At 41.9% G+C, this 16,188-nt stretch overlaps 1 protein-coding gene across 1 annotated transcript in view; it reads left to right on the top strand.

The window, feature by feature from the left end:
• TAF4 (TATA-box binding protein associated factor 4) overlaps positions 1 to 16,188 on the top strand; it is a 36,299-nt gene that overhangs the window by 1,967 nt on the left and 18,144 nt on the right. Inside the window, exon 2 of the mRNA XM_031590247.2 lies at positions 200 to 1,288. Coding sequence (XP_031446107.2) covers positions 200 to 1,288 — 1,089 coding nt within the window. The remainder of the gene's footprint in view (positions 1 to 199; positions 1,289 to 16,188) is intronic.

The raw sequence follows: 16,188 nt of genomic DNA, 5'->3' as shown, positions 1-16,188 counted from the left end.
ATGATTTGTATTGAACCTGTCAGTATTTGGTGGGAAATGGGAAGCTTCGGGATAACGTCTTAAAATCCATCTTCAGTTTGTACGCTGTCCCAGTTTCTTGGCTCCGTGGAGAAGGCTTGGTGATGAGGGAGGATGTTCTGTTTTGGCAGAGTTCTCCTCCCGCTCATTCTCTCTGCTTAACCTTGTTGTTGTTTTGCAGGAGCAGGAGGAGTGCAAGGAGGTGTTATTAATCATAACACCAGGTCCCAGACTTCAGCTCTGGATGGAGCCACCACGACGAGCACCAGCACCACCACTGCAGCGGCAGGAGGATCCGAAGTCACTGCTGCTCCAGGGACCCTCAGTCAGGGCAAATCGGTGGTTATCAGCACCATGGCGACTGCCTTGTCCACCAGGAATGGCAAGATTGGGACCACGACAGTGCAAACTTTGAATGGTAGTAATGTGGTGATGAACTCTCACCACACAGGAAGTGCTGCTTTCTCTGGGACTCCAGTGACCGCCAACCCTGCTTCTGCACCTGCTGTTGCCCCTCTTGTTAACAATGGACCTGGATCTGTGGGAAAAGGAAATACCGTTAACGCCGTTTTGCCGTCTGCTTCCAACACTGTCATCCAGACTTCTTTCCTTAATACTGCTGTGTCCTCTGCATCTTCCTCCTCGCCCACAGTTATCTCTTCACAGCCACCACCGAGCGTTGGAAGTGGGGGCTCTACGGTCACACTCGTGAGGCCCCCGATTCACACAGCAGGACCCACAGTAGCCGCAGCTGGCGCGGCCACTCAGAATGGGAGCAATACTGTGATCAATTCAACCATCAGTGTGGGGAGTTTTCCTGCTGTTGCTACAGCCACTGTGGGATCTGGAGTTTCCCTCCAAACAACACTTGTGAATAGCCAGTCTGGTTCCAGCGTGCCAGCGGCTCCTACCACACAGGTCATCAAATCTGAGTCTCCTAAAACTATAGTGCAGGCAGTATCCCAACAGCAGACGCTGGCTACTGCTGGCCAGCCCAGTACTACAGGGGGTAACATGATTATTGGGCAAACTATGCAAGCTGGGCTCACCAATGTTGCCCCCAATCCTGGTGGGATACCTCCTGCAGCACCTGGCACCCCTACGGGAATGGCTAAAGGCACTGCCAACACGGTGGCACAAACTCTACCGAGGACTCCAACAGCAACTACAAGTGGAATCAGAGCAACTTTGACTCCTACAGTTTTAGCACCTCGTTTGCCTCAGCCACCTCAGAATCCCACTAACATTCAGAATTTTCAGTTACCACCAGGTAAGCAGAAGCTCAAGGGCTTCTTGTTTTGGGAATGTGATTCTTGCAGGGAGGAAGATCTCTTGCTGTTTAATTGTGAAAAAAGGTGTTATATTTAACAATGGGAATTATCTGGTGTGGTGTAGTAGTATAGTAGCATTCCACTACTTAGTATATTTTTTCAGGTGACTGAAAATGTCTCGTGTGCAGTAATAATTTGGAAATAACTCTATCTGGTGTCTTCTTTACAATGTTGAGTGCAGATGAAGCTGCAAACTGCCAAGTATGACAATGAAACATTATCAAATGAAGTGCTGCTATTTCATTTTCACAGAAGGCGTTTTAAGGCAGTTTTGTTGGTAGTTTGTATAACCTTTGCATGCTGTTCTGTTCCCACTCTGTCCCTGCATGCCCCCGGTACCATAGAGCTCTCTTGAATAGAGAAACTGCAGATACAACACAAGAAAACTACCTTCTTTTCCTTTAAATACCTTCAAAGTGTGACTTAAAAACTCACACTTTTGAAGCTTATGATGATCTTTTCAGTCACTGTAGTTCTGATACAAAAGGCAGTCTTCCTCTGTCCTTACCTCACCCTGTTGTGTCTAGGGTTGCAGCTTTTGTAGTAGCTAGTATCATGCTTAGTGCAGAGCATCTCTGGGCAAGGAATGTAGTCCTGACCTCAGTGGGTGAGTAAAAAGCAGGATGAGAAGCATTTCTGGCTTGAGAACTGTTCTGTTCTTCTTTAAATATCTTAGATTTGTGCATTTAAAATTACATGTTTACTCTTATATCGAAGCTGACCTGTACATGTATCCAGTTTCATTTTTAACTGAAAATACACTCACATGAACCTACACGTAGTTTTCTGTCTTTTTAATAGTGTGTAGTAATAGGTGTATTGTCAGTATTCTCAGTTTTCAGGATAGCATTCAGAGAGCAACTAACTGTGTTTTGCTGCTAGTGCCTCATGAAAGCAGCAGCATTTGTGTATCGCCTATTTCATTCTGTCTTTGTAAAAGTGCACCTATTGGGACACCTCAAAGCAGTGCACCTGCTGTGTAAGGCAGACCAGAAGCCAGGCTGCATTACTACACACTATCTGTTTGGGTAATATGCTATTTGTGATATGTGATGCTGTGTAGTTTGATGAAGTCTGTCGAGCGTTCTGTACGTGGCATAAATATTCCTCATTTTTTGTGTGTATGGAGAATTATTCCCTGTATGAATAATTTGAATGAGACATGGTGCTAATTTTAAAAAGAAAAACATCACTAAAACTCAAACCTTGAAATCCTCACATTTAATTTGGAGTTTGTAGGTTGGTAGGCTGGAAAAGCCTTATTTTATTGCCATAGAAGATTTTTCAGGCTTGCAGTCTATTGCCTTGCCATGTATGCCTATGTTTTTACTAATGCTGCATTATAAATCTGATTATGGGAAAAATACTACTGCTGAGTCCAGTGGGACCTTTTTTCCAGGTAGCTGCTGTTTTCAAACCACCATAGCATACTGAAATGTGTTACACTTAGAAGCAGCATTGCTAGTCCTTAAGCATAATTGGGCCATAAATTGCTCCTTTGGAGGTCTCGATAGATCAAAGTAAAGCAATATAGTTTCTAAACACTTGGGTTTTTTTATTAAGCACTTTTCTTGTCTGTCCTACACTTTCAAGAATATTTATAACTTCAAAAGAATAGCATGACTTGTAAAATAAGCGTACCTACACAAGTGGATACATAGAAATTAGATTCTTGTGTGGTAACACAGGATTAATAGTGGAAATGATTTTCTTTTTAGTGTAACAATTCTTGCTTTTTGTTTTAATTTCTTTGGTTAATTTTCTGTACTTTGCCAATATAGCTAACTTTGCAAATACTTTGCGTGAAGCACATCTTGCAGAACAGAACACTTAGCGACTGATGGATGCTGAGTAGAAGCATCTCACAGGTGCGAGGGCTGAGCGCTGCTGAAAAATCTAGTGTCTGCAAGTGCTTTAATCTTTAGTAGTGTTCATATCCATTCATAGTGAAAGCAGAATAGATGACTGTTTTTGAGATGTAATTTCAAGTTACATCGCGATAAGCCAGATTTTTCAAGGCAGCTTGGTAATATGAAAGTGCAGCTGTAGTGCTTGTATGTTGTACATCTACTGCATGCACCAAATCTGCAGCCACACGTGTATGCTTAAAGTTAGCACTGCGTGCTAATGGTTTTATAAGACAGTGCATGAAACAGCTTGAGATCAGAGATTGAGCATGTCACTTTTTATACTGCTGTTTACAAATACCCACAGAATTCTTGTGGAGGTTTGACCAATGAGCAGCATGTGTTTTATAGCTATTTTCATGTCTTGATATACTGTTTCTGGCTCTCCAAAGTACTGTTACAGTTTCACATAGCTGAAAAGCAAAATATAAAATGTTGTAAGCCTGGAACGTGGTTAAAGGTTTCTAATGTTCTCTTAAAAAGAGCGTTTAGAAAATGTTTGATCAACACTCTTTAAAATACGTCACTTTTAGAATGATGCTTTATATCATATTGAAGTGACTGTGTAACAAACATCGACTGGCCAAATTAGAAGTGTTTGAATTGCTAATGGAATGTGGTTGTTGTGACCTTACTGCGTTCTGCTCTATCATTTCCCAAAGAAACTGGGCTACTCCAAGCATCTGTGCATTAATAAGTTTCCTACTATTGACATCTTTGAAGAAGAGGACTGTTGTGTTTGTGGTCCAATTGGGCAGATCAGGGTAGTGAATGTCCAAGAGTAACCTTATTAATAGCTTGTTAACAGAGACAGAAATGTTGACAAATAATTTGCTAGGGGACAGGGAGGGAGGAACCCACGTCTGTTTCTCTTTATACATGCTACTTTGAAGATGCAGCATCTTTTGAAATTGTGTCTGGAAATAAATCATAGTCTGTTCTTTGTTTTGGAGTACTTCAAGCAATAATATGAAACGTGTCGTGTACAGTCATCTGGTAGGAGATAGGGAAATGTATGAGTTTGTTAAAGCATTGTCAGTGTTTTGCTGTTACAGATGCAGTTTTTTGCTGGATTTGCTAAGATTAAACTTTTGCAATGTAGGAGTTCACAAAGTGACTCGAGGCCATCACTGGCACGTGGTACAGTCACCTTGTAAAAAGACCAACTTGTGTGCTTTCAGAGCTCTCTTTAAAATACTGTCTTCTCCTGCAATGCTGTAATAGTTTCAAAACCAAAGTCCAAGAGGTTATGCTCACCATAACAGTATTGTCAACTTGAGGGTTCAAAGATTTGATTTCTGTTCTTGGAGGTGCTTTATGTTGTTAATCTCTTCCGCTTCATTTTATATGTACAGGCATCTCCTGATAACCTGTAAAGTGCCTGCATAGGGCAGGGAGCAGACTGGGAAGTTCTGCATGCATGCAGGAAGAACTAAATGTGGCTGGGACTTCTTCTGAACCGTTTTCTAGCTTAGGTGACAATGAAATCTGGAAACCTTTGCTTCCCTCAGCTCCCTCTTTTTCTTTTATTTTCTGAGATAATATCAATACTTACAAAGAATTGCTTGCTTGATCCTGAAGGCTGTCTTTTTTTCCTGAATAATCAAGGTTGTGACACTTAATTCTGTTTGAAGATAGGATAGGTTGGTTTTACTGATTCTTTTGGAGCTCCTGACCAGCATTTGTGTTCCCAGTAGTGCAGTCATTCAGCTGCAGCAGAACAGCTATCACAGGTTCGTTTCACTTTTTATCTAATGATAAAACACCCATATTGCTTTTACAAAATTCCACTGTGTCCCTCAGCAGCTGGTGATGGGGGTGAGACTTGGCTTCCTTCACCGTATTCTGTTTTGAGGGGCTTTTCTTGTGCTGTTTCTGTGGTGGCTGCAGGATGGGTCCTTTCTCAGCTGTGAAACTGACTGCCTCTTTAAGAAGTTGGGTTCTAGAACTCCTAACTGCTCCTAAAAACCGGTGCAGGTGAGCCCTACAGTTGGGCTCAGCTTACTGCTGATGCTGTCCAGGAGTGAAGAGTGCTGTTCAGCAGCAGACCTTGGAGGATGGCCTACTACTATTCACCCTTTGGAGGTGGGATACTTCACTTGGTTTCTACGGGAGTTAACTTTCCCTTTCAAACCAACGGTTTTCAGCTTGTGTCCGTTGTACAGTACGGGCTCTGATGTCCCAGTCCTTGGTTTTTTCTGACCTGAGGATGGGAAAACTACCAATGCACACGCTTAATTTAAACTGTATTCAGGCCCTGTCTGCTTGAGCAGTGGTACTTTTTGGAGTTGGTATCACTGAAAAGTAATTCCTACAGCAGTAGAACAGTTTCCTTTGGTAATGAGAGTTGGGCTCTAGGCTATTAGGAAAGGCAAGTGGATGTAAGAAGGAGAAAAGGTGATAGGATGAGAAGACTGCACTTAAGTTGTAAAACACTTTGTGTTACTTTTTCTGACTGAAGATGGCGTTCTGTGGGTTACTTTGTGCTTAAAACATGTACCCCAGAGGTGCCTAAAACAATTAGGAACAATAAAAATATAAATGCCTACTTCCATATTCTTAAGCAGCACAGAAAGAAACAGAAGAAATAACATGAAGTAGTGGAATGTAGTTCTTGCTATTTCTCACTGACTGGGAAGCGAGTTCAAACATATCCTGATGATAGCTGCCCTGTGTTATGCACGTGCTGCTGATGTTTTGCCTATTAACTGTGCTGGCATGGCTGTATTTTGTTAGTAAAAAAAAAAACTGTAATGCACAGTGATAATAGGAGCTTTTTATAGTATGTTTTACTTTCATGGCATTTTACAGAGCTTAACCCTCGCAGCAAGCTCATGTGGTTGATAAATAAAGTAGTATGAATGCTGCTTTAAAGCTGGAGGAAAGAGCAAGTTGGAGAAGTTCTGACTTGCTGAAGGCCATGAAGGAATCGATATTGAGCCAAGATTTGAGTTTAGGAGTCCTGTAGCTGGCGTGTAAAGTGCTCTCTCTTTCTGAAAGATAACTGTGGATCACTTCTGCCGAGCTCTTCTGGGTGAGGGGTGGTTTTCATGTTCAAATCATGCATCAGCAAAAGGAACATTCTGCTTTATTTGAAATCTGTTACATCAGATCTGCCATATGTCACCAGACTGAAAGTTGTGTTTGTTCTCACTGCGACTTTTTAATTAAGGAATCCTGCATGCTTAGCTTTGTACCCCAGAGAACTTAAAAACGAGAGCTGTGTGATCGAATTTGTTGCTGCTGTTACAGTGAATGTCATGAAGCCAACAAACGCTTTGTTTTTGTACATGTGATAAAGGTGTTGAGATTTAATGTGAAATGCAGAAGTTGTGCTTCTCCTAAGCTATGAACACTACTAACTTTGACTACTTACTGTTCAGTTCTGTTACAGAATGTATTCTTGTTCCCAGCAATCTTTGGAAGAGCATGTGTTGATTTGTTTTATAGGTCTATCTACACTTTAAACTCTGGTCTTTGGGGGTTTTGGGGTAACACTGCTTATGCTGTCGATAGGAAACTACAAATACTACAAATGAGTGGATCTTTTCTTTCGAGGCATTTTGCAGTCTGCTGCTTTAGGATGCTCTGTGGTGTTGGTGTGTTTGTTGAGCTGAATGAATGCTCCACGTCTGGGATTGCACGTGGCTCACTTGTAACGTGCAGCAGATTGGTTTGAGGACCACATGTTTGGCTGCTGCCCAAGGCTTGAGCCACTCACACAGGGTGCTGCAGCACAGATAGCAGCTGAAGGTGAAACTGTGACTGCTTTGGGTGCTGGTGCACTGAAGACACAAGTGAGTAGGTATCACAAACTCTCTTCAAACAAAACCTTTTGGTGCATGAAAATCCTTGTTATTGTTTGTCTTCTCTGCTTTGGGAAATGATATGGAAATAGAATCCCAAGAAATGCATGAAGTAGTTCAGGGACTCTGTTGAAAAAGCAGGTATTGGCTTAAGTGGGCTTTAACACAGAGAAGAGAGGGGTTTGCAGAGAGCTTGCTCTCGTGAAAGCTTGTGATGGGATGCTGATGGTGTCTTTGCTATGAACCAGAGAGAGAAGCTGCTAACAAATGGGGCATTTTAAACATTTCTGGGTTGTTATTTGCAGGGTTTTTTTTGGTCAGAAATGCCTGAAATGAACATTTTTGCCTGAAAATACCTACTCTTGCCAGGGGTTTTTGTGTACTGAAACTTCTATAAAGCTTGCAACACCCTTTGACTGTCTGAATCCACTCCTGGAGTGTGATGTCATGGCTTGATGGGAACAGGAATGCTTCTGCCAGCTGGGAGGGGGTGGAACCACGTCAAAATTCATTGTTCGCCGTGTTATCTCTTGTGAGAAATACTTAAAGAAATGAGATGCATGAAGAAAAAAGTTGAAAATTGTCTTCCCCACAACTGAACACAGCGATAGGAAGGAATACGCAGCAGTGTTTAGCAGCCAGCTCTCCTATTTGCTCGTCACTGAGCGTAGCAGAGGTTCCCCTGGTGCTGCTGGGGCTGTGGGCTCAGGATGGCCTTCTCCTATGGCAGGCTGTGTGCAGCTGTTCCAGTGAGGGCTCTGGGGATACACAGGCTTTGTCTTTTGTGTTGTTACAAGTTGGTAATGCCTTAACTTGAATTTGCTTCTGAACTAATTAGGATCTCGGCTGAATTCAAGAAGTTGCTGTTTGTTTATACTGATATAGACTTAAAAGCTGTATAATCTTTCTCGTCTGGGTTCAGGTTTTGCTGTACCAACACCCTGGTGTGTCTCTTCCTGCTAAGAGAAGGGCAGTGGATGATGCACTAATTGTGCTTCACAGTGACGTGGGTATGTCCACGCTGCAGGTTGTAACTGAATTACTGTGGCAAAATGGTCCCATTCCCACCTGAAATGCTGGGAGAAGTGCAAAAAACTATATGCAGAGGCTGTAATTAAACAGGTGTAAAGACTGTCATCATCCATGCTTCAAATTAAATGTTTTTTTTTCTTTGAGGCCAAAGACACATGAACAGGTTACCCTAGAAAACACACTGCTACCTCAGGAGGAACTGACTTTTTTCCTTCTTTTGCCTCAGCTTAATCTTGACTTTTTACCCCAGTTCTATTCTGCAGTCGTTTCCTTCCAGAAATGCTGGTGTTTTCCTGGAGGCACAGCAGCGTTGAGGAACTGAAGGGCAAGTTTTTGCCAGAGCCGCCTTCTGCCTTAGAGTAATTCTCTTCATGTGTCCTCAGAGTAGTATCTGAGGTAAACTGAAATAATTCTTGAGGCCTTCTGTATGCCTAGAAGTTTTTTTAGTATAGATTCTTTTTGATGAGGACATTTTTTTTTATTATCATCTCTCTGTAATAATATAGGTTATCAATATCTAATCAAGAACTAAGTGGTACCTATAAGGAGTGCTGCCCCTGCAGTGTGCTCTGCATAGGCAGACTTTGGCAGCTCTGCTTTTAAAGCAGTGTACAAATACAGATAATCTTTGGCCCTGTAGTTGTTGTCAGGTTAGAAATAACATTTAAAAAATACGACTTTCTGTTCTTGTATTACCAGTAATGAGAAGGTTATGCTTTGAATATAAAAGGCTGACTCTCAGCAAAACGCATAAATAGATTATAAATCCTTTCACCCAGGGACAGTGCTTTTGCTCTGTATTTATTCAGGAGTTAGTGCAAGATTTGACTGTTTCCATGTTCTTTTTGAGGTATTTAGAAAAGTATATTGATAAAAATGGAGTAACTCTTGTCCATATAGAACTATTTATATGTTAGAACTGTAATTCGTGAACAGCAGTTAGCTTTGATTTTAATGCTTTTTTCCTTAAAACACATTTCTGAAATATATTATTTTCCATAATGCATTGTAGCCAATACCTGGACAACTAGTAAAATAGAATTAGCATCACTGTGTAATATTGTTCTACATGGCTAGTGGGACTGTTCCAAGACATTTTATTGAATCAAGCCACTTCAGCTAAAGTGGTCTAGATTATCATTATAACTCAATTAACATGTGATTTCTAGAGTAGCCGAGCTGTTAAAAACCACCCCTGTGCTTATGCATGGAATAAAGCATGTGCTGGATGCTGTACAAGTGTAGGTTCGGCTGCAAAATGTGTTCCAGGTGTCAGAGAATAAACAACACTGAGCTCTGAGGTTTAGTGCCGTGCTCCTGTCCTTCCTAAATGGCTTAGGGTGCAGCAATGCTGTACTGAGCCATCCTTACACCTTCCTTCAGCCAATTAGTTGGGTATTTCTGCAAGGGAGGGTTACACAGAATGCATCTCCCAGCAGTTACAGCATCGGGTGCATTTAGCATAAGCAGCGGTGTGGCGAGTGGGACCAGTTGCTACCTCTGACTCATAGGTGCAGCTCCAAGGAGCAGCAGGGAGCAATTGCACACCTGTAGCCAAAGAGTCACAGAACATGAGCAGAAGTGTGTTGGAGATGTTGGTGCAGGAGGTGGGACGGGGTCTGAAGCAGGAAGGCTGAGAGTGGCTTAGTTGTGCAGAAGTTTATGGGAAGCTTGAGCAGCTGTTAGTTCATAATAAACACACATGTGGTCGTGTTTGCAGTAGTATTAAGGGTGGATTGGAAAAAGAGGCAAGTGTTCATGCCATGAGCCTCAAGCTCGTGTTTCCTATCATTCTTCCTTTTTTTTCGGCATATCCTTTGGTTTTCTTTCCTCTCTCTGTGGGGGAGGGGAGGGAAGGCACTAATTATTTATAAGTGTTAGTCATACCCAGTCATTAAGCTTAGTCATTACTCAGGACTGTGCATTTGATGGTTAGTAAACTCAAAACTAGACTTTGCTTTGTTTAAAAGCTTTGAGTGCAAGCTTAGAGGTGAGAAAATACTTTTCTTTCAGCGCTCAGCTCTAACTGAAAAAGCAGTGCTACTTAATAAGTGTTTCTATCAGCCAAGTGACGTGTAATACCATGGCCCCATCACTGTTTGTGTTTGAACTCATGGGCATTGTGCATGGCGTATTCTCAAAGCGGAGTGATTTCTACATTGGTGATGACAGCCTTAAAATCACAGGGTGTTTCTGCAGGGATTGGAGGTGAAGCTTCCTGTGAGGCTCTCCTGGTAGCTGTTGGCCTGCAGCATTGTCCAACGTGGGCTTTGTGGCTCCAATTGAAGAGGCAGCACCAGCAGGGGATCCCATCACTGCATAAAATCACCCAGGGTGCACCTAGAGTAGAGCAGTCATGGTGTGCTTGGTTTGAGGCGTTGCTGCTTGAAGGAAGTTGATGTGGATTTACTGCTTTATTCCTCACTCTGTGTTTGCTTGCAGGCTGTGCTAAGTTCAAAGCTTGAATGTTTCCATTTCATCCTGTGCTTGAACCACTGTAGTGTGTTGATGCACCTTGCTCCAGAAAACCTGATCGTCAGAAATGAAGACTAGTTGAGTTTTAAAATCTCCTCTTTAGAATAACATGGAAATAGTTAGCGACCTCTTATTCTGTGTCTTCCTTTCTCAGAGGCAAATCAGATTTTGGTACAACTGTGTTGCTGTTTGGTGCATATGTATTGAAAACAGTGGTGGAGCTACATTGGAGTCCCTTTGAGATCAATAATTAAAGTAGCTGGTTTAGAGCCTGGTAGTGTTTTCCTTTCTTAGTTCTTTCTGCACCAGTCTAAGGACAGATCTGTGATGATTGCATTGCAGTCTGACAGCTCTCTGATGTTTTGGCTTTACGTGCTCGACTAGAAAGGAATGTTAACACACTTTCAAAGAATATACCTTTCCAGAAAAGTCAAAATAGTTTCGGATCACATTGTTGTTGAAGCATTTGCTAAATGTTGCTGTACAAGAAGAGGTGTTTGGCAGAACGCTTCTTACACATTTTTCCAGCTAAGAAGATAAGATTTCTCCGTATGGGATCACTGTTAAGTACAGAGGCTTTTTGGCATGTTAGTGTGACGTGATTCCTTTAGCTATATTCCTGAAAGGCTTTGGAATCAATACTGTACGAGTTGTTCACTTCTTGAGAGTATGGTGATGCTGTGTAGTTTGAAGCTAAGCTCTTGCATAATGAGAGCAAGTAAAAGCTTTCACTATGAGATTGTCTTTTGTCTTCTGACTCTTATTAGGAAAAAAAACAAACAACTTTTCGTAACATGGACTTGTTGATTTGCCTTTACAAAACATTTTCTGTCAGAATCCGTGATGGTTTTTGAGGCAGTTCTTTCACTTCTGTTAGTAATAATCATAGATCAGCTGTTCAGGAAATAGTGTTTTGGTTATGGTCTGTGCTGTGTGTGCGGATTGCACGTAGGTGAGTGGAGTGCTGGAGTAAAGTAATGCTGTTCCAAAACTTCTGGGCTGTGTAGCCAGGTAGAATACAGCTTTGTTCTACCTGAAACACAGCAGGTGCTGAGCATTTAGCAGCCACTCTTAAGATGTACAGTGCAGTGCAGCTGTGCACTTGGTATGGGATGGCAGGTTGCTCCCATGTGCTGGACAGCTCTAATTGCCCGGCAGCTGCCTGCTCTGAGCCCTGTGACTCAGCAGATGTGCTGGGAAGAAGGAATTGTGCACGCTGTCTGTCACAGGTAGTGCTGGGTTCTGTTGTAGGTGGCAGCTTTGCAGGACCTCATACCTGCACAGCACGCTTAAGCACTGCGGTGTCGCAAACCAACCTGGTTGGTACATGAAACTCGAGAGCCTGCATTGTTGACCACGACAGAGGGTTTGGTGAGAGACCTCCAGTGAAGGCTTTCCTTTCCTTTGTTGTGCAGCATGGATCACCTGAGGTTCTGAGCACCTAAACAGTATTTTTCCCCCCACACTCTCTTAGCCACAGTGAGCAAGGAAATCCACGACAGGAGGAAAGCTCTGGGCAGGAGAGTGACTGGCTATGGCTGAAAACTGCTGAACTGTTAAGTCTGGGCTTCCCTCATTCCTAGTGCAGTCCCATCTTGATGACATACTGTCCAGGTCTGTATGTGACAGGAAAACTGATGTAAATTCATTAATGCGATTAATGGAAGCTCGGCTGAAGTCTTGACCCATTTTTACAGACCTAGCAATATGTCATGTCAAATCCAAGGGACTTTCTCTTCCCCTTTGAGTCTGTGGATATTACTTGGCACCCTTTTTTGGAGTCGTGCAATAATTCAGATTGGGAAGGACCTTTGAAGATCACTTGAACTAAGCCTCTGCTCTAAGTGCAGTGAGATTCAAAGTGAGGTCAGACTGCCTGGGGCCAACTCCAGCACCCTAACCCTTGTAGTGCTTGCTTCCATTTGTCAGCGTTTCTCCTGTACTGGAGAGCCCAGAACTGAACATGGTATTCCATATGCGACCTTGCAAGTGCCAATTAGTGAGACTCATCACTTCCCTGAACAAGCTGGCTATGCTCATGCTACTACAGTCCAGTATGTGGTTTGCTTTCTTCTCTGCAAAGACTTGCTGCTGACTCATGTGCAACTCATGTCCCCTGGGACCCCTGTGCTTTTTTCAGTAGAGCCACTACTTCAGTTTTTTGCCTGCACTATTACATGGGATTTTTCTTTCCCAGCTTCAGGACTTTGCAGCTTTCCCTTCTAGCATATCAGCAGCTCCCCACATTTGTTGTCCTATTCAAGCTGGATGAGTGTTTTCCATTCCATCATCCAAGTCCCTGATGATATTGAGTGGTATTGGTGTGCCAGCATCATGCCCTGAGGGTTGCCAGAACTGACAGTGCATCTAATATGTTGGTGCATGTCTCCCAACAGGTATAAAGGAACGCATCTTCAGTAACAGCTAATCCAAAGCTTTGTTGCCAGCTTCAGTTCTGTGCTATTCGTCTTGTTTGTAATCAATACTCCTTGCGAGCTGGTGTATAGATTGTCCTTCGTGAGTGCTCTGTGTCTGACAGTTCATTACAGGAGCTCTCCTTTGACATATATAAGTAATTCTAAATCTTCCTTCAGTTGTCTTGTGTTAAGGGAAGCTCTCTTTAGTTACTCAGATGTCATGAGCTGCAGTGAACTTGCAGACGAGTAACCTATGCCAGTAGACTTTGATAGGTTCTTCACTCTTTTTCTCTCTTTTCACTCCTGTAGAGTGAGAACTTTTTCAGACAGTTCACGTATCATAAAAAGAGGAATGAGGGATTCCTTGATAACATTGACATCTGTGCCAGATTATCATTTCCTTTTCTGCAAGAAGGGATGCTATCATATAATTTCTACTGAAAATTTTTCCTGTAGTTTCAATAGGCAGCTATCCTTTGTTCCAGCTCTCTCTCCAGTATTCTTCCAGCTTTTTTGTATTGGAGAAATCTTAAAGCTTCATCCTTTCATCAAGGTTTTGTCGTTCTGGGGTGTCATTAGATCACCTAAAAAGCATTGACCCTTTTGCTTCTCATGGTTTTTGTTGTGTATGATAGCAAGTTGCTTAACCTTGCAGACACTTTCTTTCCTTTTCATAGCAAAAGAATCTCTTCTAACAATACAGAAAAGATACTATTACAAAGTTTTCTTCTACTAATATGGCACAGTCTGCTTATGATTACTGTCAGATTTTTCTGCCAGGTCAGATGTTTGCAGCATCTTGTTGCAAATGAATGTGTGCTGGAGGGCTTTGGGCACTGCTGCTCTGATGGTACAATATTGTCATAGGAGAACTTCCCTGGCAGATCTACATAGGATTTGAAGATTTGTTGGGTGCCAGTGGACTTTGTGATCAGTAACCCTCTTTTCTAAAGATACTTGTGAGAACTTTCATTTCTTTTGCCTGAAGTATCAATCCTCTAATTATTCTTTTCTGAGCTGGACATTCTTTCTGAACATTGGCACATGTTTGTTTTGAAGGTGATTCTTTGCTGCCTAGCAGTTCTCCCTGAGCCTGGTTGTGTTTTGCAGTAATTCTTTAAGAAGAGGATTTCTTCAGAAGACCGGAAAAGTCTGTTTTCCATGTGATTTCAAGAACATACATTCTCTAACTCCTCCATATGTTACAGCTAAAACAAACAAACAAAAAAACCCCCAAACAACATACATTAAAGGGCTGCAGTCCTTAGTCGTGGTTCTGAATTGATCTGTGAGTGTGGTAATGAGCAAAATCGGATTTTTCAACCTATCTGTTCTTCTGGTCATCATCAGAAAAGGATGCTGTCTTTTGATCCAGTGGATGCTATCTTAATTTTATATTTCACAGGTACCAAAGTGTTTCATTCCTGCATGCTGCTACTTACAAGGAGGAGCACAGGCACACCTCATAGTCAGGTGTGTGCTGACTGCAGGTGAAACTCCTTCAGTGCCCCCAGCTGGATGTGAGGGTCCTGGAGACGTGGATTGCTAATTCTGAGCATGGCTGGCACGTGTGTGTATTGCTGTGTGAGTGCCTGCCTGCTCTGCCAGCAGTGACCTGGAGATGCCTGCTCTGTCTGCAGCAGATTTTAGTGGTTGTTCTGAACTCCAGCTCATGTAATGATTATTAATCCTGGTTTCTGTGTTTGTCAGAGAAAACTTCTGTGTTTTCTTTCTTTCTTTTTTTTTGAATGTAGAGGTTCTCTAGCTGGACAGGTGTTACTCAGATAATAAAGGGAGTCTGCAAAGGCTACAAAACCTTTTTTTTTCCCCCCGCTATTATTGATAGGGATTCTTTCTCTTTAGTCTCTGCTAAGGCATGCCATCTTTCAAAGGAGAAGGAAAGGAGAAGGCATAGAAGAAAGCCTGGTTCGTTTATCTGACATATTGTGTGGACAGAGGTCTTTTTATTTCACTGCGTGGTTTTACAAGTTTTATTAATTAAAAATAAACACACACAAATAGAACAAAACCCTCTGAAAATAGAAATGCTGTTAGCAACTAGAATACAAATAGAGTCAAAGACGACACAATGTAGGGTCATGCTGCTGTGCCATACAATAATGAACCTTTCCCTCCAAATGCTCTCTGGAAAACAAGGGATCCAGGAAGGTCTCCACCACAAGAACACACGAGGTGACCATGGCACTAGGCAGGAGGACAAGTTTTGTCAGCAGAAGGAGCAGCACAACTCAGTTCTGCTAATCCTTTATTTGGAGCTGTGATGAACTGCTTAATTCAAACTAAACTAAAATATGAGCCTCCTTTATGATTCTGTTGAGCCTCTAACAAAAATGGTAATTAAAATTTATTTTGATGAGTTCTTTAATGCTGGACTTGGAAATAATGCTTTAATGTTCACATTTATAGTAGAGAATATGATTTTGTAGTATACATGATCAGGCTTTCTAGGAAAGAAAGGCAGAGGTACTTAATATAGTGCACAGCAATGGAAATGGCATTTCCATCCCATCACTTATGGGATGTTAAATTGAATAAATGGAAAATAACTGTGTGTCAAAGGTGTCAAAACAGTAGAAAAAACTACTTAAATAGGGATAGCTATGAATGGAGCTTTATATGAAGAACTTGTTTATAACAACTTTGATACTTGAGCAAAAGTTTAGACTTCCCATAGAAATCTCTTCTTGGAGTCAACTTCTGAGTTAAAACTGATTGGCTTGTCTGTCTTCTGCTAAAAATTGAACTTTCTTGATACGTTTTCTAATGCTTTTTTATTGTCTGGATCAGCAGTTGTGCTCTGTTGCTGTGAGCATCAGCTATACATGTAGCTCTGGGAATGTTTCATTGTGCTTGCTCTCCAGAGATAGACAGCCTTCATTCTGTGCTTATCTGCTGCCTTTTCTTTCTTCCCATCTGCCTTTTGGATGGCATGTAAGCCCTTGAATATCCTAGGGAACCCCAAAATTGTGGTTTCTGAGAAAGCTTCTTATGGATGTCAATCTAGTTGTGTGCACGTAACAGCTTCTTTAAGCAAAAGCATTGTAGTTATATTTGACTTTCTCATTTGCTGGAAACAAAGTGGTAATGAGCTATACAATACATTTGTCATTGTCTAGAAAAGAGCTCTCTAATCAGACTTGCACTGTACTCATGTCTTCAGTTATAATAATATTGAAGATTT

The sequence above is a fragment of the Phasianus colchicus genome, chromosome 17, assembly GCF_987193195.1.
Source record: "Phasianus colchicus chromosome 17, bPhaCol1.hap1.1, whole genome shotgun sequence".
In the NCBI taxonomy this organism is placed as follows: Eukaryota; Metazoa; Chordata; class Aves; order Galliformes; family Phasianidae; genus Phasianus; species Phasianus colchicus.
Note: the sequence above shows the minus strand (reverse complement) of the source record. Positions and strands in the feature narration are given on the sequence as shown.